This window comes from Podarcis liolepis (assembly GCF_965112155.1).
Source record: "Podarcis liolepis genome assembly, chromosome: 10".
Lineage (NCBI taxonomy): Eukaryota > Metazoa > Chordata > Lepidosauria > Squamata > Lacertidae > Podarcis > Podarcis liolepis.
Window position 1 is genome coordinate 35,863,826 of NC_139562.1, and position 25,478 is coordinate 35,889,303.

Genomic DNA, 25,478 nt, shown 5'->3' on the forward strand with positions numbered 1-25,478 from the left:
TTTGGACTCCCATCAACTGCAGCCAGAATGGCAAATGACAAAGGATGATGCAAATATAAAAAACATCCCAGTGGCGGCCGGGCATCAGCAATAAGGCTTAGCTGGTGGGTCACATGTCAAGCTGTGAAGCGCGATTGATTGCAATCGGAAAAGCCTGAGATGAATTTGCATCGGGCAGTAAAACTAGGCTTGCCTTACGTCAGGGAAGAGTTTAAAATCTCTAATTTTGGGCTAGGTTTTTTGGGCAGTGTGAGAGTAGACGGTAATTACTTTCCCGTACAGTAACATTCTGCACATGCTCAGAGGCACTTTTCATTATGTCCTGTTTTAGATGTAGCATCTAAAGCAGACCCTGGGGACTGAGCTTTGGCTCCCGTTAAGCCTTCATAAGATAAACAATTTTGGTGGATACCTTAAAAAACAAAGCTCAACCATTTTGAGGGTGTCAGGAAATATGGCAACCCTAAGCAAAACGGCAATGCTATGCATGTTCGGGTGGAAGGAAGGAAGGAGGCAAATGTGGAACTCTTCACTCAAACATGTGCGCAGGGTCGGTGCGTTGGAGGAGGAGGCCAGCTCCGCTTCCATCCCAGCGGTGTTTGGCATGGCGCGAAGAAAAGTCTCGGCAAGCTCCTTGCAAGCTGCCAAGGCGCGCGCGGCCCCGCGCAGGGGTGGGCGGAGCTGCGCCGGCGCCGAGCGGCGTTTGCTTCCCGCCTCGCGCTGCCGGGGCGCCTCTTCTTCCCAACCGCCTTCACAGTCCGGGAGGCGCCGTGGCTGCGGTGGCGGCTCTCGCATGTCTTTAGCTACCTCCTCCGACTGCCCGGGCGCTCTCCGGTAAGGAGGAAGTCAGACTTCTCGAAGAAAGGGCAGGGGCTGCATTTGGGGAGGTTTGGGGTGCAGCCGCTGTGCGGTGCATTGGTTCCTGCCTTCGCCCAGTTTTTGCAAAAAAAAACCCCCACATAAATAATAACAATAAAAACAGCTTACCTGGAAGAAGTCACTTTCTCCTCCGGAAACCTGTAGTCCTCATCTCAGAAGTGGAAGCCAGCTGTACGTCCCACCTAGCGCTCTGCACATGCATCAAGGCAGCTTCGCCTGTACACGTGTTACATTCCGCGGATTGATTGCTTATGTATTTACACACACCCGTACAGTCGTGGGCGAAATTTTATTCAGTGTACCCAAAATAAAATAATGACTCTCTGAACCTGCTGTCCATAACCTTTCGATCTGGCTATAAATAATAGGTTGAGAGAGGTTGAGAACAGATGAAGGGCTGTACTGGTACATGTATTATTTCCTCAGAGCAACCCCAGTGAAATAAGTGGACTTAAGGCCATTGATTTTAATGGGTCTGTTCTGACTAAAATGGGATGTCATCCAAGGAAAACATTGTACAGTAGAAGACATATGTGTGAGCCCAAAGCTTGCTTTTTTATTTTCTCTCATAAAGATAGAAAAAGGTTATATCAGCAGAGTCTCATACTTGCACCTGATGAATCTATTTTCATCTAGACGCGTGTCTAGGCCATTTCCCATCCCGCCTCATTTAAAACAAAGCTAAGTAAATGTAACATTGGAAGGGGGGGACATTGTCCAGTTTCCCATTTATTTGTCGTGTAATCCCTTCTCCCCCACCCCCATGGTAGTTTAGCATTAGCTTGAAGGCAATAAATATTCATTATAATACACAGGGAGATAAATATAAAAATGTTTTATTGATCTGTCTAGCAAGCCCCACATTCATGCAATATATCTACATTTATATGCTAAGTCTCTTTGTTTCATTCAACTACTGCTGAATTTTGTCAGATTAAACAGTCATTTGCCTTTGTTCATGCTGTTGTTTATCCCTGTATTGAATTTTCAAACAGCTAAAAAGCAAATGTGTTTTTAAACTTTCTTGCAATTGTGTTTCTTTCTAGATCTCGGGAGGGTGTTAAAGTATGGAGATGGCTTCAACACAGTGTTTGGGATCAAAAGTTGATATGGGTAATTCAAAATATCAAATAGCTTTACAAACTGTAGGTTGAACTGTCAGGGGCTCTAGAAAGTCAACATCTGGAACATGGGGAAAACAGCAAATTCGGTAATGGGCTCTGCGTGGTATCTGGGCATGCATTGGACCCAACTCTAATGAGGTATTCGGATGTGGAGGCGGTGATCTTTATAATGCAAGCGATGGCAGACCAAGAAGTTCAGGATGGCCCTACACATGCTTGGTGCATCTAGGAGTTCCCATAAATAGGATGGCCTTGGATACTTCTGCATTATGCAAGAGTGAAGTGGCACCCTTCTGGCTGCAGGATTGCACTTTACAGAATATCGTGATGTCAGGAACCTCCAGGTTTGCAGCAACAGCCCCACAGGAGCACATGCACCTTCTAGGGGTAATGCTTCCAACCCAGAACTCACCCCCCCATCTGACTATCACCACATCCCTATCCGGTATGCCCCACAGAGGACCTTAAGGTCCATGAATAACCATAGTTTAGAGGTCCCGGGCCCTAAGGAAGTCAAGACTATCCTCCACCAGGGCCAGGGCCTTTTTAGTGATGGCCCCAACCTGGTGGAATGTCCTGTGCCATGAGACTAGGGCCCTTCGGGATTTAACCTGCTTCCGCCGGGTCTGTAAGACAGAGCTATTCCGCCTCGCCTTTAATTTGAATTCAGCCTGATCTTTTATTTCCCTTCTCTTCTCTCCTCCTCCCCTTTTATGAAGATTACCCACTCTGAGACCCCACAGCTAATTCTCCCCTGGCCTCCTTGCTGGCCCAAGTAGGACTAATTCAGCCAGCTAGCCCTGCTGACTAGCTAAAGTTTATTGGATGGATTTCCCCCAAATTGATTTTTGAACTTTGAATTTTATTGTTATCCATGCTTTTATACTGTATTTTATGCTGCTTCTATGTTATATTAAAATTAAGTGTTTTAAATTTTTTGTTAGCTGCCCTGAGCCCGGTTTTCTGAACTGGGAAGGGTGGGGTATAAATAAGAATTTATTTATTATTTATCCCTGGTGCAACGAGTGCAGCACCATCACTAGAAGACCACCACTACTACTTTGTCCCTTGAAATGCATCACTGCTGCTACGGGCAGTGATTTGTGTTTGTTTTCTTCCCCAGCGTTCTACACATGGCACATGTATTTAAATTGTTCACTTACTAAATTTCTGCTCCATAACTCATTTTGAATTAAGCTCACAGAAGTTACTACCCCACACACTTTTTTTTACTAACCTGCCAAAAGCCTAGTACACTGTGCTAGCTTCAATGCTGGCCACAGCGGCGGAAGCATGGAAAGGCAGGCTAAGAAAAATATTTGTCTTCTTCCAAGGCAAGGAGGAAGACTGTGGTCTATTCCTTCTCTGCCAGCCTGATGTACTTCTTTGCTGGTTGCGGAGGAAGAGACTTTCCTTTCTCTGCCGGGAACATGGAAAACAAGCAGGTTGGCAGAAGAGAAAAGTCATCTGCTCATTGACTTTACTACTTGGAATTCCAGGCACTCACTGGCATGGAATTCCTAGTCAAAATAAAAAAATTCCTTCCAGTAGCACCTTAAAGACCAACTAAGTTAGTTCTTGGTATGAGCTTTTGTGTGCATGCACACTTCTTCAGATACACTGGACCAACACGGCTACCTATCTGTAAATGGAATTCCTAGGTGCCTTTGACGGCTAGTCTGGTACTTAAATATAAAACAGCCATAAACTTCAGCACAAAGTGCTCCCAGAACAGATAATATATATAATTTTATCCTTTTTTTTTCTTTTAAAGGGATGTGGGAAACTCACAGAACTGATGAATGAAAATCAAAAGCCATTCTCATTCCTGCTGGATAACTCTTTAGCTAGTTTTTCCTTGAGTTGAGATTTGCCATTTTTAATGGTTTGGGATTGTGGGGGGCTGGGAGTTGAATGCTAATATTCCTAAATGGTATTAGAAAGCAAATAGTATTTTCTTTCATATTTTATGTGGCAAGATGGCAAACCAAAGAGCCCTTTCAAAGCCATGGATGCTGAAATATATCTTTATAGAGATATTGAGTGCACAGAAAAAGAAAAGGTATGTATTTCCAATTGTCAAATATATAACTGACTATAGTTGCCATTGTAATTGTTTTCATTAGTTGTTTATTTTTATTTTTCAAACTTTCATTAAATGAAAAATCAAGCATGAATGAAAACATCACAGGAAACAGAAATATCAGAGCAGAGATGCAAAAGTAGGCCAGAGGTATCAGTAATACCTTCCAGACTTTTCGTATAATAGAAATTATAACAAGTCTAAAACATTTTTAAAAACACAATTAACATGGAGATCCCTTATTTTCCAAGGGTTTGTGAAGCTCCACAGATTCTTAATTTATTCTATCATCCACAGCCATTTATAGGCCAGGTGAGCAGTTTGATTTTATTGTTTTCGTAGATAATACAGAACACAACCAAACAGAAATTTACTTTTTTTTACCTCTAGAGGCTCTTAGTTTATAAGTCATTTTTTTCTAGTAGAATTCCCATACCTTCATGTATTTATTATTTAAAACGTTTGCCCTATTAGGTTGGAAAAGTGGGGCAGAATGGTAGTTTTGTGTAGAGATAGTACATACTTCTCCCAATACAGTGGTACCTTGGTTTGAGAACAGCTTAGTTTATGAACAACTTGGATGAAGAATGCTGCAAACCCGGAAGTAGGTGTTTGGGTTTGTGAACTTTGCCTTGGAAGCAGAAGATGTTCCGCTTCCTATTGAGTAAATTGTAAATTGAGTCCCCCGCTGCTATGGGAAAGCACGTCTTGGTTTAAGATTGCTTTGGTTTAAGAACGGACTTCCGGAACAGATTAAGTTCGTAAACCAAGGTACCACTGTAATTCATATACAGTGGTACCTTGGGTTAAGTACTTAATTCATTCCGGAGGTCCATTCTTAACCTGAAACTGTTCTTAACCTGAAGCACCACTTTAGCTAATGGGGCCTCCTGCTGCCACCGCGCCACCAACGCACGATTTCTGTTTCCATCCTGAAGCAAAGTTCTTAACCTGAAGCACTATTTCTGGGTTAGTGGAGTCTGTAACCTGAAGCGTCTGTAACCTGAAGCGTATGTAACCGGAGGTACCACTGTAATGGCAACAGTTGTAAAACAATGTTATGAGACAAGCTCCTCTAAGCATGTAAATCTGTTAATTGGATGCGTATGGGTGGCTAATTTTAATTAATTTTTTGGCATGAGGCTCACTCTTCTGGGTGAAATGCCCACACTCATGTGTACATGCATTCACTCATAGACACACACACACACACACACACACACACACCCCTTAGCATCCTCAAAAATTGTTCTGAAGCTACAACTTTGAGGGCTTGGAAGAAGAAAACATATTAAACCAAATTTTGGGCTGTTGTATTGGCTGTCATTTAGCTTCTGGCATCATTCAAAGTTCACATTTGTTTGGACTTGCATAACTTAGAGGCTTTTCAGTCAGTGAAATGACGTGTGGAGAAATGTTCACACACCCTCACCCAGCACAGTGACTTTGATCCATTTTTTCCTCCCCCATGTCTGCTTTTATACATCACTCAGTAGATCCAATCATGGGTCTTGGGTGTCTCATCTAGTTCAGTTAAGTGTGAAGTTTAAGTGAGAGAAGAGATTACGGTACCGTTCTCAAAAGCTGGATAACATGGATTTCAATTTCAGGTTAGAACAGTTCAACACAATCTGAAGGTGCATGAAAAGAGCACATTTTCATCAAGAGCTAGGTCTCGAAAGGCTCTCAAAAAGCTGGAAGAAGCCATTGAAAGAGAAACAAAACAAGAAATAGAGAAAGAGACTTCTGCTCTGGACTGGACTCTTGCTTTTGCAAAGTGTGAGTGAAATGTGTTACAAAAATATAAACCTGAGTTTACCAGATCTTGTATTTACCAAGAATTTTCAACTATTCATATGCAGGATCTTGTGATTAACTTGTTTATAGATTAATTTATATACTATAGAACCTGTAGTATAGGTCATACGTAATTTAAGATATATATTTAAATTCAAAAGAAGGTCCACAACTTGTGATAATATAGAATTCTAGATTCCTGCACCTTAGAGCCAGAGCAGCAGCTGTAGCTATGGTTTGTCAATTCAAATATCGTGGCAAACCTCTTTCTGATTCTAGTTTGCTGACTCATCACGAACCATGGTTCATTGATTCAGGTATCACACCAAATCATAGCTTCATTAACCATGGTTTGGCATTGGGTCCACATTGAGATAGTATGCAAAACTAGTGAATCCAAGATATCCACATAATGTCTGGAAAGATGGTTATACTTCAAATATTGTTTATAATTGAGTACACATTAAGTTTATTTAAACCTACAAATTGCCGAGGTTTGAAGATGGAATCTAACAATTCTAACTGTTTTAAAGGTATTCAGAGTGATAAGCAGTCTATAACAGAATACATCAATGAACAGAAAGAGTTGTTTCTACTGGAGGTAACCATTTTGTTTCATGTAGTTGGTGCACTTAAAAATGGGAAAGTTCTAGTTACAGTAGCTTCAGCTACACACTGGAACATTTCTGTTTAGTTCAGAACAGATCACTAAATCAAAGCAATTGAGCACTAAACGTGGTGGCTGTATGGCACTGATTTTGTTTGGAATAAATCATCCTTTTATATGTACTCACTGTCTTAATTCTCAACTATACATTCATTATTTACTATTTAGTGTCCTGACTAATTATATTGGTTAGTGAATAAGCCTGAGTATTCCATTCTGAGCCCATGTACCATTAACAGCATAATAAACCTGCCCAAGGGAAGACAGAAAAAAGTTTCTGACTAAAAACCCAAAGATTCCATAAACCCCGATTTACCCTTAAGTTAAGTTAATGAGAATATGGTTTCTCTGTAGCATGCACTAGCTGTCTGATAGGACTATTAACTTTATTGCTGTTAGGATGAGAATGCTCAATCGAAAAGCCTTCAGGGTAGTAATCTGAAAGAGTAGCAACCAGGCCTTGCATAGCCTTTTTTTGCTATTGGAATGGCATTCAGCTTTGCAAGGCGCTTGAATACGAAGATCCTTTTGTGCTTAACTTTTTGCAATGTTTCCCCTTCCCAGTATGCGGTTAAAACGAAACGACGCACCATAGCCAAGCTGGAGGAAATGGTATCGGAGGAAGAGAGGAGGGCCAAACTCGCCGAAACAAAATTAGAAGAAGATGCAATAGCATTTGATGAGTTTCTCAAAGAAAACGACAGACGTTCTGTTGATGCTCTTAAAAGGTTAGACACTTTGTTGCAATTTCTATTATTAATAACAAGCTAGATGGTTTGACTGTGGGGCCTGCACACGGAGAATTCCCATAGGGCTTGGTGGTCCTGTTTGTGCCCTCCTACCTTCCCACGCAAATGTGCTCACACAGGCTGCCCCAGTAGCCATTGCAAAGAACAGGAAGGCCACGTGGGTCCTCTGTATCGCTGTAGCAGACATTCTTCAAGCATGATGTGACCCAGCCAGTGTTTTCTTTTCTTGCTAGTACGCTCACAAGTAAGAAACCTGGGGACTTTACATCCAAAAACAAGCTTTCAACAACCCCAGATCATTCTACCCTGCCACTAGAAGATTGCCCCCATTAGATCCCAACATCATGTCTGACCAGACATTACTTTTTGCTGATGTAGTTGTCGAAATGTGATGTCTCTGCCCCAGTTTTTGCTAATATACCTAAGAAGAATGAATGGGGGGGGGGGTCATTATACCGTACCTACAAATAAGGAACTGACAACGGCATCAGATTAATTATATATATTTGAAACAGCAGTTCATCAAAATGTTAGCAGCTTACTTGAATAGTTCGGTTTTCAGTAGCCATCTGTGTGCAGGAAGAGGGCAAGATGAATGGGTGTCAGCAGGGAGGGTGTTATAGGTTTTGGTGGGAGAGAGCAAGGTCTCTACCTCAAGCTTGGGCATAATGGTTTTGACGAGATGGGTTGGTGGGTTGGCGTTTGCTTCATTCTCTAATGTTATTTCCTCTAGTCCGTTGACTTTTAAGAGGTGAGGAATTTCTGGTTGATTCTTATGGCTGCAAGTTTCCATACCGACATTGAGAGGATTTTAAATGTGCTGTGCAAGGTGTGACTGTCATTAGCAGAATAATTCGTCAGTCTGAAAATGTTCATTGGTTTTGTAATGCACTGATTACTAAGGAAACAGTTTGAAACTGGTTTTCAGAGTGATTGCAGATTTGTGCTACTTGTGGACAAAAGCAAACCAGACTGTTCACCTATTTTCTGGGGGGTGCAGGCAGAAAAATGTGTTTCTATTTTAAAATCTGCCTATATGCACCCAGAATTACAACATCTATATTATTTTTAGTGCAACTCATGAAGCAAAAGCTAAAATGGAGGTGACAGCGGAAGTGAGGTCAGCAATGAATGAGCTGTTCTCTCTTAAAAGGTGAGTTCTTTATTTCACATATTTAGCAAAGCATAACCTAGGCTGCTGCCAGGTTTTTTTGGGAGGTGGTTATGCAGCAATGAGTGTTCATCCTGATTTGCTTGCAGGGTGTTTATACATCTATGTGTAAGTCATTCACTTATTCAACACTTCTTATTGCATTTCCTAATTGGTTTTCAAACTACAAGAAGTCAGATAAGGGATAACTTCTATAGCAGTTTTCATACTACAGCTTGCACAAGTGGAATACTAGTTATGCATTTAGTTCTTTTTTATATTGCTCAAGGCCTGCACATAATATGTCAAAGCCCTTCTCTGAATGGAAAATACCTCTTGTAGGCAGGATAGCTATGGATTCAATACTTTCAAAATAATAGAATTTAAACACTAACACACATATTGTTGCACGCTGCTGCCACCCCGCACACAAACAGCAGGTAGAGAAATAAATTGTGTGTGTGTGTATTAAGATTCAGGCTTACTTAGAGTTAGCATTTTAGCTCAAAATATTAAGATGAAACAAACCTTAATGTGACTCCCATAACTGTGATAAAAACTCTTGTTCATTTGCTTTTGCATTGTTTATTACAATAATGTCAGTTTATTTTCTTTATAACATTTGGCTGTTGTACTTCACTAAAATATGACTGTCTGCTTGCTTATAAATGATCATCCTTTAATGTCTGCAGTGAAATTGTAAACAGTGAAGATAATCTGAGACTGTATTTATCCTACGAAGCTTTTTTGTTGAGTGTGTCTCCTAAAGAGTGGCAAGAACAACAGATGGCAAAAAAGAAGCTATTGAAAAAGGATAAAAGAGACGTTTCAAAGTCTTTGATTTCTTTTCCTGCTCGTGAGAAAAGCAGGATGGGGTCTACTTCTTTCATATTACACCAAAAAATAAGTAAGTATGTCATTTTAGTACTGTCCACTAGAAATTTATATTGCACTGCACCCCTGCATGTTAGAAGTCACTTCAGTTCCCCCTTTTTTCAATTCTCCCAGAGTGGAAACTGAGAAACAATGTCTAAGGATCAATGTTGTTCCCATATCTGCCCCATTGATGTATAAAGTGCAGACCAGTGAAGCAGTATTTGAGTTTGCTGGATGATGCAAACTCGACATTCCCAACTGATGGGATGGCAGTCCTTGTCAGCCTTCTGCCTTCTCTTCCACTTCAGGGTCTGACTGGTCCTGCCTAGAGTCAGTGAAGGTTGGGTGTGACTGGTTTTTTTAGGAGCCTTGGTTTTTCTCATCGTTTACCTTGTATTTGAGAGATTTTAAAAAACAACAACTGTCTAGCCTTTGTTTTGTGTCTATTGTACTGTTTTCCTCCAACTTTTACCTCACAGTGGTATCTGTTCTCTGTGAACCTTCCTCCTTCCTTCCTTTTCCCCTCACCATCAGTTTGGCTCTGGTACTTGAAGGATGTGGTATTATTATACCAAGTTAGACCATTTGTTCTATCTAGCTGTCATTACCCTTAACAAATTAAAGTTCCTGGGATTTTTTGAGGGAAGTCATGACTGTTAAACCAGTATACAGTAAGAGTGCTTTAAAAGTATGGTGTGGGTGTGTCCCACTCTGGTTTGGATTTAGCCAGCTGGTGTGTATAAATAGCCTACCAAGTTACTTACTACCAAATATTTCTGTGCTGTTTGAACTGCGTCTTTAGACAAATGGGCTCATGCCAAAGGGCAACAACATCCCAAGAAACTGCTACCTTCATCATCGACATCAGTATGTTTTTCTGAAACTGATGTGAAGAAAAACCATCAGAAAAGCCAAGGTAAGGAGCCAATGGGAAGAAGGACTTTCTTGTAGGAATATCATCTTTGGCTGCACCAGATATTCCAGGCAGGACCGTATTATGAATGGAGGAAGGGCTGCGAGAGCCACAGTGGTGTGTAGTGGCTAGAGCAGGGTCGGCAACGTGTGGCCCATGGGCTGGATGCAGCCCACAGACTGTTTTACCGGCCCACAAGCCGCCCTGAACCACCTGCAGGGCGAGTCCCCAGTGCAGCGCAGGCACTCGCCGAGCGGTGCCAGAAATCACATCTGCGCATGCGCAGATACCAGAAATCGCGTCTGTGCAGGCGTGATTTCCGGCATCTGGGCATGTGCAGAAGCGATTTCCGGCGCCACAGAGATGCGCAGACGCGATTTCTGGTATCACACTGTGCCAGTCCAGCCCACGGATGATCTCCGTGGGAGTGATCCGGCCCATGGCAGGTAAACCTTGCTGACCCCTGGGCTAGAGCATTCGACCAGGTTCAAATCTCCACTCAGCCATGAAACACCCACTCCCCATCTGGGCTTCTGGACAGTCTTCCTCCCAGATCCCCAGGGGTACCCTGAGGTATTGCACTTGATCAAAGGCGGTGATGCATCACCTCCTGGGAACAGACTAAGGATTCGACCAAATGCCTTATCCACCATTGCCAGCCAGGGCAGTCAGAAAGGGGGCAGGCAATGGAGCTTTCCCCTCTGCTAACTTCTGTATGCAGCTTTTGATTCCCCACCCCCACTTCTGAAGTTGGCATAATGTTATGCCAGTGTTGGGGATGGGATCAGTCTCCCCCGCCCCCCTCCACTACATTTTGGCCACTCTGCCGGTATGGAGTAGTACCGGTATATTTGTGACGTTCTGCTGGCATATCATCATTGGGAGAGACATATTTGGGCTTGTGATGGAATACCAGGGCTTCTCTAATTCGTCCCACCATCCCTGCCACCAAAGTATATTGAGTATTGGATTGTGTCCCAGCTGTATATGATCTAAGAGCCTTAAATTGTGTGCTGTGAAGCATACGCCTCCCATTGCCCATCTGTACAGCAACAGTTTGAGGGAATACATCGTTCTTTCCGCCAGGGAAGCTTCTGCTCTGTAATTTAAGTGTCGACTGGAGCTTGCTCACAGAGAGTAGCTGAAGGAAGGTGATAAGGAATTTCAGCCACTCACATTATGGCAAATGGGATCAGGGACCATCTCTTATCTAAGCAAAACTCAGGAAGTGATACATAAGGAATGATAGGGCGAAATAAGTTAAGGCAGACAAAATACCCCCACGCCTTTACCTGCCCCCCTCCCCATGGTAAATGCTAGTGGCAAGGATGCCTTTCTAGTTCTGACTACAGGCAACCGTTCATTTGGGCAAAGTTTAACAGGCACTAGCTGCACAACGAATACTTGTATGCAGGATCCTGATGTCTTTCTTTAAGGCAGCTCCACATCCTGTCTTTAATAGAAGGCAAGGGTGTCTTAAGCTGTGGCCCTAAAGATGTTGCTGGACTCCAGTTCAGAGCAATCCCACCCAGCGTTACAATTAGGAATTGTAACCCAGCAAAATCTGGATGGCCACAGGATAGGCACTCCGATATTAATGAAAATAACGTAAGATATGTAATATAGTTCTTATAACCCTGTTGCCGAATAAAGGTAATAATACAGACTTGTTAATTTTTGAAGGAGGCGACTACAGGTTTTTTAAGAGGGCATCAAGACTATCACTGAGCAAAAGATTCTCAGTAGAAGGGAGAAAAAAATCGCTAGCAAGGTACTCTATGAAATTTAATTGCTTTTAAAAGTTCTCTCCGTTTCGGGTTGTAGATGTAACATAAAGAGCTTCTCTTCAAGAAAGAGAAGCGCTTATCCCTTTGGATACACGTGGAAGTACAGTGGACGCTCTGGTTGCGAACGTGATCCATGGCGGGAGGCACGTTCGCAACCTGCAGCGAGCGCCGAAACCTGAAAGTAACCCGTTCCGGTACTTTCGGGTTTTTGCGCAGTGCGCAACCCGAAAACATGCAACCTGAAGCATCTGTAACCCAGGGTACCACTGTAGTTGTACAATTCTGCTTTTGGGCGCCAGCTCTCCCATCTATCATCCCCCTGGCTACCAGCATGTGAACTAGAGTGTCAGCGGGGACTTGGAATCATAACATCATTGGGAGCACTGCACGTTGGTTAGCCTGGGCTTACAAAGAACAAGGTCTCAATTTTATCGAACACAACGTTCCTTCCACCACTGAGCACTGACTTGGCAAACTTCAATGTATAAACACAAATCTGAATTAATTTTTCCTTTTATAACAGCTGTTCAAGTGAAAAAAGTATCTCTGCCGCTTCAGATGATGATATTTCGCTTGAAGATCTAGACACTGACGAGGTGATGAATTAATCTTTGTTAAATACAACAGCATCCTATAAAAATGGGACCTTTTGTTGCTTTTCATTCAATTGTACAACATCTTCACAACCTCTGGGCCGAAACTGCTAGGAGGTAGCCACTGGCTGCAAGCATGGCTGTAAGATTCCTGCATGTATGGATTCCATCCGTATGTTGAAATGTAAATTCTTCATACCTAAGGGAACTTTCTGTGTAGATTTCAGTGTTCTTGGCCCTCTAGATCAAGAATTTGCATATTCGTATTCATACCTGCAAGTATGCTGTGGACTTGCATAAGGGAATCTGGCTTCAAGGCAGTGTTCTGAGATTAACGTGCAGCAGAAAAAGAACTTGTGAATTGGCCTTCACTTGGACAATAATTTTTAACATTTTTTGTTAAAATTTAGTAGCAAGGCAAGTGCAATCTGTCATACCTAATGCAGCCCAGTGTTAAAAATCTCCCCTCCCATTTTAAACAATTTTTATTTTATCAAGATCTGTTTGCAACTGCATTGATACGACTCATTTTTCAGCAACTCTATAGTATTCCTTCTCCTGCATTAGGAACCAGAGATATATTTCAAAGATCCAGATGAGTTGCTTCAGATGTACAGGCATCTAGAGGAACAAAATCTATCACTGTTTCAAAATATTCAAGATCTCAGTGGAACACTAGAAGACGCACGGCAGAGAGAACACGCCATTGTTCAGGGAATGTAAGTTATTTAAAAGTGAAACGTTTTGAAATACGCTGCTTCTGTTCCTCCTCGGGTACAAAGTGGGTCCCCTTCCCTTCTACTAACACGACTACTACATATTTGTTTAGTGAAGCCAATGTGTTTGCCACTATATAGAAAACTAACATGACAAGAGGACAGAACTTTGTAAAAATAGAAGTAGAGTTAATGTGTAGCAGAAATCTCATCAATTCAGGGAATGCTTTGCTGGGCTCCGAAAGAGGAGAGTGAAGTGGCTTTGATGGCATGAGATGGGAATGTTCTGTTCCCCACCACAACTGCAGGCCATGGATTAGTTTAGGCTTGAGGTTGGTAGCAGCTGAAGCACCATAGCAAGTCATAGACAAAACAAGTTATCATGCAGAAAAGCCAGAGCAGAAAAGCAGCACAGACAGGAATAAAAGAAAATCACCAAGTTATTTAGCAGTAGCCTTTACACAGATTCCTTAAATCGGAGATAACCAATATGGCACTCTTCAGATACAGTTGCACAGACCTGGACTTTGGCCATGCTTGCTGGGGCTGATGGAAGTTATAGCCCTAAACATCTGTAGGGCACTAGGGTTAACTATGCCTTAAACAGAACACCCATGGCTTCTTAATGGACCAGTTTGAACAGCCAATCAGCAGTTCTAGGAGACTTCAGCCTGGACTAGTTCCACAGTGGAGCATACAATATTGGCAGTGTTAGAAATTAGCCAGGCACCAGGTGTGTTTTGCAACTGGTGTGGGTCCAATTGCAACCATGTGGGGATCTGTTAACTGGGTTAACAGATCCCCACATGGTGTCCCTTAGAGAAAGATTGGAAATAATTTTCCTTGAAGCTTGAATTTGCTTTATTCTGGATTGTTTTATTTGATGTTTTAATGTCTTGCAAACTGCTTTGAGATCTGTTCTTTAAAATATAAAGCAGCCTAGAAATGAATAATAATATTAGCAGAGTTTATTGCAAAAAAGGCACCTAGACATTTCATTGTGGTGACTGTAACCTAGGTTTAAGGTGCCATTTGGCGATTAGATTTTATATCTTGGGTTTCTAACACTGAATATTGGTGGAACATAGTGCAATTGATATTGAAAATATCAATGATATTGGAGAGGCGGGGTCCCCCCCAGTGACTAGGAGGTAAATACTGCTGGGGACTGTAGGTGTTCAAGATGAGGGTTAGTACGTTTCAACTTTCAGTTTGTTGATGAAAGCATCTGAACAATTTCAATGCCATCATCAGTCTTTTTACATCTTTTTATTTAAGATGTATATATACGTTTCCATGCTAAACGTTTTCTCCAAGATCAACATCATTTGCACAAGTATGTCCCTGTTGTTTTACGGGTATCTTCAATTTTTTAAAAAAGAAAAACAATGGTTTTTCTATTCAAGGAGTGATTTTTAATGAGCTCACTCCCCTTGAACCTATTCTGTTTATACAGGTAGGCCACTTACAAGCGTAAACCATCTTGTAGGAGCACTTGCACAAGCTCCGAGAGATCTTTGCCCATCATCACTGAACTACGATTCTCAGAATTTCCTGGGGAGACAGAAATCCTATTAAACCTGTTAAAGTCTGTAGAATAAAAATGCTGCTTTGCCTAGAACAGCCAGAATATGAGAATTGGGTTATTGCGCAAAAAAACTAATCTACAAAATAGTTTTGAATACTAGTTACAACTTTTCACAGCCTTTTTTATAGGGAAAAAAGGATAAATGATATAGTAAATGAGAAAAAAGCTCTTACAGCTGCTCGCCTCAAAGAAGAACAGAAAAGTGCTGAACTGGAATTAAAAATCAAAGTATTTTCTTCCGGAGACTATAATCCAATATCCATGGTAATTTTGTATATTTATACAATCTTTATAACATAGACTAGCTCTCAGTGTTCTAAAAACCTTGACAGGCTACAAGACCACAGCACCAGTGGTATTCCATGCTTCTCCTACTCAGAGTAGACCCACTGAAATTAGGGTCATTAATTCCAACCGGTCTACTTTGAGTACAACTCAGTTTAATACTATCTCTAATGACTTGGGTAGAAGTATCACAATTTGTCTATGTGATACCACATTGCCCATGTGTAGCAGTTTGAACTAGGGCCAGTATAGCTAGGGGATACAGTACCAGGGAGCCCAACACTGGCATCCTACCTGGTGCCCAAAAAGTGGACACAGAAGTAGTGGTGTAGGCATATACTGGAAACAGGAATGTGCACCGGCTCCATATGATTTAGGGGTTCTCCTAGTTCTGAGTTGCACAATTAACTAGACATCTCAAGGCATATCAGGGACTCGCAGAGCTGGTTTAGTTTCTAATCGCAGTAAGTTATTTTCCCAGGGTACTCCAATGACAATGATTTGGAGGAGGGATCTACAGGAATTACGTCCCTGTAATATTGTAAAAACACTTTCCCCCTGGAGAGCCCCCAAAAGCTCAAAAACGCATTGAGCTACTATATTTATTTGTGCCTTTATTGGATTTAATCCTACTTGACATTCAACACTGCATTGACTTAATATTGCAATCCGTGTGCCTTATTCTGCCAGTTCTCTTATGGTTTTGCCTTATGTGCTGAATAAGTGGCCATCACATTTTCAGGACTGTTTCACTTTTTAGGATTGTAGAATGATTTGTCTATATTATATTTAGAAAATGGTTATATCTTTTATATTGCTTGCGAGTTCATCTTATTTTAAAGTTTCAGTGTAGACTTTTTTTTGTTTAGTATAATGTAAGCATTTGCTGTGGTTTACATAAAATCCCTTTCTTAAATCTTAAGGACAAATCGCTGAATACACTTAAGAAAAAAATAACAGAGGTGTATAGGGCTTGCTGTGGAACGATTGAAGTATCCAGCATGACCGCCTTTCAAATGCTGAAAGCAATAGAAATCAGAGTTTCCGAACTGTGTGAGATGTTGGAAATACTTCCACCGGAATACCTTGAGACTGTTGAAACTATGGAGAAACTCCGAACAAAACAAAGACGGCAGAGGTAACCTTAATGCCAGTGCTTAAAGAAGTATGCCAGTTATGTATTCCCATCACTTAGTCACATCTGAGCTTGCAACACTATCTTCTGGACCAAACTTTTGAGACAACAGTCACCAGTTTTTAGCCTATAGGCATTAGAGTTTCACAAAGTGAAAAAGATTTCTGTTTAGATGGACATCCCCACCCTAGTATTACAAGTATTTTATAAATGACTATTAGTTGTCCCACCTTCTTAGGGCCAGACTAGACATAACATCATTCACATAATTTAGCAATTACGTAGGATCTGGGTAAATAGCAGACATGGAGGTGTCAATCCAGGCCCGGTCCCTGGGGCGTGCTATTTCTAGCAATACAGTTATTGCCAGTGCTTTCCTCTCAATTCAAATAGCAAACACTAGTTCAACAATTCAGACTAAGGCTGGAGCAGGAGGGAAAGAATTGAAGTGGATCAGCCACTTTTAATCAATTCACCAATTGCTCACAGTGTGAACGGTGTTGCAACTAGTTTATCCCTTAGAAATTCTGTGCACAAAACTGTCTCTAGCTCCCTCATTTTTGTTACCACAGTAATGCTGAATTTTACAAGCATAGGCACAATTCAAGGCTGCATCACTGGAGGCAGAAGATGTGGGCACTTCCCTCTCACAATATACTAACGTCCTCTAATTCCTAAAATCTCTCTCTGATTCTTAAAAGAGTTCGTGAAGATAAATTGAAAGAACTGAAGAGAATCCAGGAAGAACGGCTGAAGCATGCTCTGGAAAGAGCAATTGCAGTACCAAAAACAAGGGTTAGTAGGAGTGCTTAAAAATATATCTTAGGCTGTAAATCTTACTGAACTCAGTAGTACCCAATACTGAGTAAAAATGGTTAGGGGCACACTGCAACATGGTGATAGTGTGCATGTTAAAAAGAATCTAGAATCTGTATTATATAAAAAAAGTTTACAAAGAAAAACTTTCATGCTGATTTAAAAAGTAGTTTTATATTTTCTGTCTTTATTTTAGGTGGGAAGAAAACTGGTTTTCCGCTCCCAGCCGCCAGAAGCTAAACAAAAAGGGGTACAAGTTGTAGATTTAACTACAAAAAGTGAAGATGATTACTATTTCTGTTGAATTCTTCTTGTTTCATGACATTTCTTTTTGGAATAGCACTAGATCTTGATTCTAGCTCTGTTTAGCAGAAGTATAGTAGGTAAACTGTGACAGATGTTTGATCCAGTTTCCTTTTAAAATACATATTTGTTTGACTATAATTATCCATTAAGAACTGTCAGAAATAGTATGTTTATTTTTCTTCCATAGTGGTAATTTTTCTTCAATGACAATGTTTATTGTTTGGCCATAAAAAAATGTTACTTGACAAAACTTGACAAAAAAAGCAAGCAAACAAAACCGGACAACTAAATTTCTTAGCACAGTCAAAAAACAACAGCAACTTTCCCCCCAAAATAGTTATTCTCTCATTTCTCCATCTTCTTCTTCTTCTTCCACACCCCTTATATAAAGGACATTATTGCACCTGCAAATCAAACCAAAAGTTACTTAGTTCTGCTGTGATCCACATGAGTTTGGAAGATTGTTTTCTAAAACTAGTTACACATCCCCTCTATTTCATATACCAAGTTATTTTGAAGTATTCTATGTTTGCTGCTATGTTCGATTTAATTGGTAATAAATAAAAATTTACCTTTGTTCATTGCATACAGCTTGTTACAATTTTTTCCCAATTGCTATCATTGGTGTAGGCTTAAATACTAAACTTTATAGGTTTACTATTACACAAATGCTTCTCTTTCAGTTGCATAAGAAAGAAATAATAAAGCAACTCTACATACAGGTAGCATTCAGTACAGTGGTACCTTGGTTTACGAACTTAATCTGTTCTGGAAGTCTGTTCTTAAACCAAAGTGTTATTAAACCAAGTTGAGATTTCCCATAGCAGCGGGGGACTCAATTTATAAATGGAACACACTTAACAGGAAGCGGAACATGTTCTGCTTCCAAGGCAAAGTTCACAAACCCAAACACCTACTTCCAGGTTTGCAGTGTTCTTAATCCAAGTTGTTCATAAACTAAGCTGTTCTTAAACCAAGGGACAACTGTACTGTCTTTCTACTGACAGAAGTAATCTATTGGTACAGAGAACTGAGACAATTTTTAGTGCTCTCTGCCATCTCACCCATCACAATTACACTGTCAGTGAGACAGGAAACCCCCTGCAACATACTGAGAGGAGGTGCAGCAATCTGGATACCGTATTTTTCCGTGTATTGGATGCCCCCATGTATAGGATGCCCCCTATTTTGCGGGACTCCAAATTAAGAAATGGGGGGAAATTGCCATGACTTGTTGAAATTTTGGGGGGGAGGATCTCCAGAGGCTAACAGCCGTGCACACATCTAACATGCCACCTATCAGCTGTTCCCTTGCTGGCAATGACTGTGCTGGGGGGGCAGAGTTGAGCTTTCTTTGGAGGGGGGGGGAAAGAGTGGTGAATTTTCCCCCCAATTACTTTTAGCACTTTTCGCCTTTTTCGCGGGGCCTCCATATTCTGCTTGCCTTCTCCCACTCTGCCCGCCCTACAGCTGGGAGGGAAGCTGTAGGCAGTCCATTTTTGTGCAGTGTCTTTGCGCCGCTCCATTTGTGTGCAGGCGGCGCAACATTAGACAGGAGGAGTACGGCGACTGACGCAATACTGCCCCCTCTGCACCTTTCACATCAGTTAAACATCGCACCATGTGTTCCTACTGTGTAATGTCGCGCCACCCACACACAAATGGAGCCGCGCAAAGACGCCATGCAGAAAAAACTAGATTGCACGCAGCCTCCCCCACAGCTGTAGGGTGGGCAGAGTGGGAGGAGGCAAGAAAGGCGCAGAGGGGAGAGATATCTTCGATCGCCGCAGCCAACTTGAGCGGCAGCACCTTTCCTGCGGGGCATTCTTAGTCTGCTTGCCTCCTCCCACTGTGCCCGCCCTACAGCTGTGTGGGGAGGCTGTGTACGATCTGTTTTTTCTGCGCGGTGTCTTCGCGTGGCTCCATTTGCACGTGGGTGGCACAATGTTACACAGGAGTGCCAAGCGCGATGTTTCACTGATGTGAAAGGTGCAGAGGTGGGAATATTACTTCAATCGCCGCGCTCCTCCTGTGTAACATTGCGCTGCCTGCGCACAAATGGAGCCATGCGAAGATGGCGCACAGCAAAAACGGACTGCCTACAGCCTCCCTCCCAGCTGTAGGGCACACAGTGGGAGGAGGCAAGCAGACTATGGAGGCCCCGTGGCTCGCCACTGCCAGGATATGTGACTGCTAGAGCAAGTACTGTATTTATTTATTTGCTATATTCCATGGATAAGACGACCCACAGTTTCAAACATAAAAAATTGGGTAAAAAACGTCGTCTTATAGATGGAAAAATGCGGTAATTGCTAAAAATTGCCCCTCCCCTCTTCCACTGAGATTCCTTCCATCACCAGAAAGATGGCACAGATTTCAGAGAACACCTGAAATAATTTCTTCTCACCAAAGTTAGTCTGCTTCACGTTGCATTTTAAGTAGTATAAATTTCTGGTATCAGTATTTTAATATTCTAATTAATGGATTTTAACATGCACATGTGTGTGTGTGTGCGCAGACACACACAGCATGTAAATACCGTTAATTCTAATGTTAGTTACCTTATCAGAACTTCACCAAGGTGTCCAGATAATGCACCATCAATATATTCTTCTGTATTTGCAAGCTTAAAAAAAAAGACACAATTTTATAAGGAAAAGAAGCTACAAAGGATAGCATATGTTCCTATACCAATAAAGGTTTTCCACAAAACTTTCTTACATCTAATATGAATTCAAACATTAAATATTTGCTTCCACTGGATTAGAATCCCTTCAGCAAACAAAAAAGCATGCCTTAATCCTACTCAGTGTTAATAGTTCTCTTTAAGTCATGAATATAGCACTGTTGTTGTTTTTTATAATTTTAGATTATAACAAAAAGAAAAACATTTCACAAGTCGTTCAACAATAATTTTAACATTTCAAGCCTTGAATTCCCTCCCCCTCTTTCTGCAGTTCCTTAAAGTAATTTTCATCTTTCCCTGCATATCCTAAATTATCTTGTATTAATTTTTTTTATATATAGCACTGTTTAAGGACAGCCTCTTGTTTTCACAAACTTTGCAGAGAGACAGCTATAGAATCTAAATAATTGAGCCATGGTTCTGGTTACTTGCAAATCCAGCACTCTATATTTTAATTTATTTAAAGCATTTTTATCCCACTCTTCAACCAAAAAAAAGGCTTTGAAAGTGACTTACAGGTAACTTAAATGAGGCAATCTGTGTGCCTCATTTTACAATCTAAAAATATGAGCACAAAAAGAAAACAGATTTGGAAGGAGGAGATTAATAGTTACAAGTTATTCTGATGACCAGCTGGGTTGGAAAAGCTCAAGGAGAAGCACCAAAAGCCTAAATCTAGATGTGCAGACAGATGTACAGCCAACTGCTTGCCCAGACAGAAAGCATCTATTGTAAATAATTAGAACTACACTGAACAGTTTGAGATGCAATAAAGTATCCCTTTAAAGTCCATATTTATTGCCGCAATTAGCACAATACATTAGGTCTTCCCTTTGTTCCTCTGTTATCTGGGCAGCCCAGTCCTGTGTGGCTGCAATGTTTATCTGAAAGTAAGCCCTTCTGAATTCAGTAGGACTTACTTTTGCATAAAATACATAGAACTGGGATACAAACCTGCTTTCCCTAGTACCCAATCAATGTGGGAGGCCATTCTCTCTTTTGACCAAGCAATATATATAAAGGCACAGAAATAAGAGGAGTGAGTGAAGAACAAGTAAAAGTAAGCAAAGCTCTTAAATAAAGACTAGAATGATGACTTCTATAGAGGAGGAGAGTAGAGGTTACAGCTGTGTTAAATAAAAACATCTTAAAGGTAAACCAATTAAAGTTGTATGAAAGGTCACTTTTTTAAAACGGCCCGTCTGCTTTTAAGTGAAACCCAAATTTAATACAAACATGACAAATTTGTACAATTCTAAAAACTATCACACAATGATTTAAAGTCAAAGGCTATGGGGAAAGTGTGGTTGGTGTCAAATGTAGTAGCTATGAAACAACATAGGCAAAATTAGTTTTGTCTGCTTTACTTCCTTGTAGTTAAGGCAGCAGTCTAGTTTAGAGTTATAGTTATGGGCAAAATGGTCAGTGTTTTTCAAAATAAGACTCCTAATCTTGAAAAATCCTTGCACATGCATAGAAAACCAGATTTCACTATTTGTCCTTTCATATACAAAATGATGTAATGCAAAGTAAAAAGGTCTGCATGATTAGAAATGTCAGATTATACTCCTAGGTAGAATAAAGGCTTGTTTATTAAAGTTTGAAATCTATATAAAATCACCTTACCATCAGAGCTTTTGTTGATCCAGCCTAATATTATCTACATTGAACAGCTGCTTTTTCCCATTAACTTCTACCCAAGATCCATTTTATTGAAGATGCCAGGAACTGAACCGCAGACTTTCTACATGCCTAACAGAAGCTGTACCGCTGAGCAGTGGTCCCACCCCACTAACGTTCTATCAAACAATTAAGCTGCAATCCTTATACACACTTACCTGGGAGTAAGCCCCATTGAACTTCAGAGTAGATATGCATAGTATTGCACTGTTGGTATGCACTCTTTATTCAGATAATCAGCCTGATTAAATCATCTTTATTTCAAACCAATCCACCCTGAGTTAGCAGTAGACAAGTGAATAAAAATCCCTTGCTGACAATGACAGTAGACGAAAACAGTGAGAAGGCTGGAAAATGGGGGGAAGCAGTACATAGTTTTGAGTTTGAGGTGAAACTGTGTACATGAAATTCTCTTTCCTTTTAAGAAAGAATTTACACCTGCGTTTTATACTGCTGTTTCTATGTTAAAGGAGAGTATACTGAAATTTTATACTGCCTGTGAGCCAGAATGGTCAGAATGCCAGACTAGGCCCCTGGGTTCAAATCCCCACTCGGCCATGAAGCTCACTGCGTGACCTTGGACCAGACACTCTCAAGCTTCAGCTACATATAGCATTTAGCACTGGGTGACATAAAGAGTACTTAGAATAACATTGAACATAATGACCTACAACATCGAAGTTGAAAGTTCCTTCAAAGTCATCAATATGACAATTTGTGTTTCCCACTGCGTTCTGCATTTCAGGACCACATATTCTACAATGATGGGTTGCGGTTCTTTTTTTAATACACGGGCACATCAGTGTGTGTTTTCTCCCTGCTGCACCAGCTACTAAATACCTAAAAATGTTCAAATGGCACAGGGGCTACAAAATAGCCTCCCCAGACAAAGGCACAGTCTTGACTGGATTTTGTGTGCGCGCACCAATAAGCTGTTGAAACATTTTTCTGTAAACTTTTTATGCTGTAAGGGGATGCTTTGTGTCCAATGCTAGGAAAATTTCTTTTTTTTTTAAGCTATCTTTGCTGTGAATCGTCACCTTGAATTACATCGCTACAAGTTTTCAACCTTGTTCTAAAATGCTCAAAGAGCACCTGATATTTAAAGCAACAGTGCGTGTTAATTAAGGAGCGGTCGTGCAAGCTCCCCACCAGCCAACCTTGCTTACCTGCATGTTCATGTAGCCATCAACGGAGACGAGGTAGCCTTTGTATTCCATCCCCCACTTCAGCTTCACCATCACTGGCTTCCCAGTCAGCCCGTTTAGGAAGGGCTTTGGATTGAGAGGCAGACTCTGCGCGGGACAGGAAAAGAAGCATCATCGCGGGGGGCTTGCGACGTACAGTGGTGCCTCAGGTTAAAAACTTAATTCGTTCCGGAGGTTCGTTCTTAACCTGAAACTGTTCTTAACCTGAGGTTCCACTTTAGCTAATGGGGCCTCCCGCTGCCGCCGCACTATTTCTGTTCTCATCCTGAAGCAAAGTTTTTAACCCGAGGTACTATTTCTGGGTTAGCGGAGTCTGTAACCTGAAGCGTCTGTAACCCGAGGTACCACTGTACAACCTCCTCGTCCACGCTCCCCCCCCCCTCAGAAGCGGGGCAATGCCAAGGACTGGACATGGGGACCTCTGAATGCCCGACGACCCTCCCCCCCTCCCAAGGAAGGACCCTCCTTCTCTCGTTCTCCCTCGCCTTCCGCCCGCAGACTCGCCTGGGACTCGCGAGCCGCCAACCTCCCCCACGTCGCGGCTCAGCTCACGCGCGACAGAGACACATTTCCACTCACCATAGCAACCAGACCAACCTAAGGGCGGCTGCGGCAACAAAAAATTACTCGCAGGCAGCACGTGTGCCCGCCAAAGCTCTAAAAAGAAAAAGCACGGAAGTGACGAAAACACTTCCGCTTCCGTTAGTCTGCGAGCGGCTCTTCCTGCTGACCTTTCACCTTAACGAGTATTGCCGCCCATCGGCTCATAGGTATTCGTTCCTATCTCTATGATCCCGACCCAAGGAGCCGATGGGAAAACAAACACTTTTCTGATTGGGGAGTTTCCCGAGGGAAAGGCGGGGACTAGAGCCGAGGAGGAGAGATAGAAATAGTAGAGTGATACTCAGCGTGAACTTCTGTCAGGGATGGAAAGGCTCTGCCGATGCAGAGAAGCGTCGCTCTAGACTTCTGATATCTCCAAGGTGGAAACTCTATAGTACTTTGCCTTGGAATTCAAGTGGGAAACCGGCTCAGTTAATGCAAAAGTTAGATAGCGATGGTGGGTAACTTTCTGTCTCTGTGGTGCAGGGTCATTCCGGCAGGACGGCTCCTCCTTCCTCGTTGTTTGCGGGTGGCTGTTGCGCGGAAAACAGAGCCGGCTGTAAACCTCCTTGCTGCGCCCTTCGATCTTTATTCTCAGTGCTGTTTATAAGTTCCAAAGGCTGCAGTCCTTTGTGAGCGCTTATTAGGGAGTAAGGCCTATTGAGCTCAGTTGGGCTTACTCTCGAGTAAACACGCACAGGGCAGAGGTGCGTTGGTATTCCACGGTGCACTTGGAATGCTTTGTCGCCTCACCTCAAAAAGGATTTTGCAGAGCCGTCTGGAAACCTATTGGATCCATCACCCCATCTCTGCAGAGGTGAAAACTAGACCAGTTCATGGAGGAGGAGGAGGCTATTAATGACTGCTAGCCATGATGGTTATGCTCTGTCTCCACATTGGGAGGCAGCTTTGCTTCTGAATACCAGTTGCTCCCCTCCAGGATGGGGGAGTGCTCTTGTGCTTGGGTCCTGCTTCCCAGTTTCTCACGGGCGTTTGGTTGAACACTGTGAAAACAGAATGCAAGACTAAATGGGCCACTGGCATGGTCCGTCCATCATCCTATTCGATTTTTGCATGAGACCCTGTGAGGCAGAAGGAAGAAGCCAATAGTTTGGCTCTAAAAGGGGTTGGGGTGAGAACTGCTCTCCAAGTGCAACTATCCAGGCAATCTGCAGTAGTGATGGAGACAAAGACTGAATCAGCCCCCTTTGACTGGGTTTGTTTCCTTAATAATGCTATATAATCAGTTGGTTATATAGCAGTCAGAACCATTTTTAAGAATATAATTGTCACTGGATAATTTTTAGATGTTTGAAAATTGTTTTATTTTATTTTTTAAAAAAGGTTTACTGTATGAATTTTTGGTTTTTTTACCACTAGGTGGCAGGAACGGGTTTATATCAGACTGTTGTAGTGCACAGCAGACTTCTCCAGTGAGGAAGTGCTATACTGTAAAACAAACTTCTCAGCTCACTTTTATTCATAAAGAACAAAATACCCTATCCTGAATTCCCTGGGTCCTTATATATATATATCAAGTAGAAACTGAAGGTTGTCTGATATTTGCGGCAGCACAGACTGAATACCAAATAGGGGTGCCATGAAATTGGCAACAGCGGATAGGAACAATCCTCATAATTGGGGCACTGTGAGGACAGTGCATCTGAGGATAGGCATCAGAGCATAGGTGAATAAATGAGCTATGCCTCTGATTTCCAGAGCACATGGAAGAACTGACATTAGATCCCTGGGACGGGGAATATAAAGGGCTTTCTTTCTAGGGAATACTGTAGCAGGACATCTTACAGTAGCTTCACTCATGGAGGAGAATACTACT

General features: G+C 41.8%; 2 protein-coding genes across 3 annotated transcripts; one reads left to right on the forward strand and one right to left on the reverse strand.

Moving 5' to 3' along the window:
* The first annotated feature begins 669 nt into the window (after positions 1 to 669).
* Positions 670 to 18,050, forward strand: CCDC38 (coiled-coil domain containing 38). 2 transcript variants are annotated; one of them, XM_083462923.1, is made up of 16 exons: positions 670 to 834; positions 1,926 to 1,992; positions 3,983 to 4,065; positions 5,697 to 5,865; positions 6,417 to 6,484; positions 7,115 to 7,278; positions 8,372 to 8,452; positions 9,142 to 9,356; positions 10,128 to 10,241; positions 11,922 to 12,009; positions 12,549 to 12,621; positions 13,186 to 13,337; positions 15,039 to 15,186; positions 16,131 to 16,345; positions 17,044 to 17,137; positions 17,355 to 18,050. In XM_083462923.1, the coding sequence occupies exons 2-16, from the start codon at positions 1,947 to 1,949 to the stop codon at positions 17,460 to 17,462; spliced, it is 1,818 nt and encodes a 605-aa protein (XP_083319049.1). In that variant the 5' UTR covers positions 670 to 834; positions 1,926 to 1,946; the 3' UTR covers positions 17,463 to 18,050. The 2 variants fall into 2 exon arrangements, with proteins under 2 accessions (XP_083319049.1, XP_083319050.1); XM_083462924.1 differs by having other exon boundaries at positions 15,051 to 15,186.
* On the reverse strand, positions 17,615 to 23,760 carry SNRPF (small nuclear ribonucleoprotein polypeptide F). The gene is made up of 4 exons (XM_083462981.1): positions 23,618 to 23,760; positions 23,000 to 23,125; positions 20,026 to 20,090; positions 17,615 to 17,868 (listed from the first exon to the last, which is right to left on the reverse strand). Exons 1-4 carry the CDS (start codon positions 23,618 to 23,620, stop codon positions 17,802 to 17,804), a joined length of 261 nt encoding a protein of 86 aa, XP_083319107.1. The 5' UTR covers positions 23,621 to 23,760; the 3' UTR covers positions 17,615 to 17,801.
* Positions 23,761 to 25,478: the final 1,718 nt, after the last annotated feature.

Coding starts and splice junctions, on each gene's coding strand:
- CCDC38 (XM_083462923.1), top strand. CDS start 1,947: ATGGAGATGGCTTCAACACAGTGTTTGGGATCAAAAGTTGATATGG. Junction 4,066..5,696: donor AGTGCACAGAAAAAGAAAAG/GTATGTATTTCC, acceptor TTTCAATTTCAG/GTTAGAACAGTTCAACACAA. Junction 8,453..9,141: donor GAGCTGTTCTCTCTTAAAAG/GTGAGTTCTTTA, acceptor TAATGTCTGCAG/TGAAATTGTAAACAGTGAAG.
- SNRPF (XM_083462981.1), bottom strand. Junction 20,091..22,999: donor ATGGCTACATGAACATGCAG/GTAAGCAAGGTT, acceptor TTTTTTTTTAAG/CTTGCAAATACAGAAGAATA. Junction 17,869..20,025: donor CTTGGTGAAGTTCTGATAAG/GTAACTAACATT, acceptor TTTGATTTGCAG/GTGCAATAATGTCCTTTATA.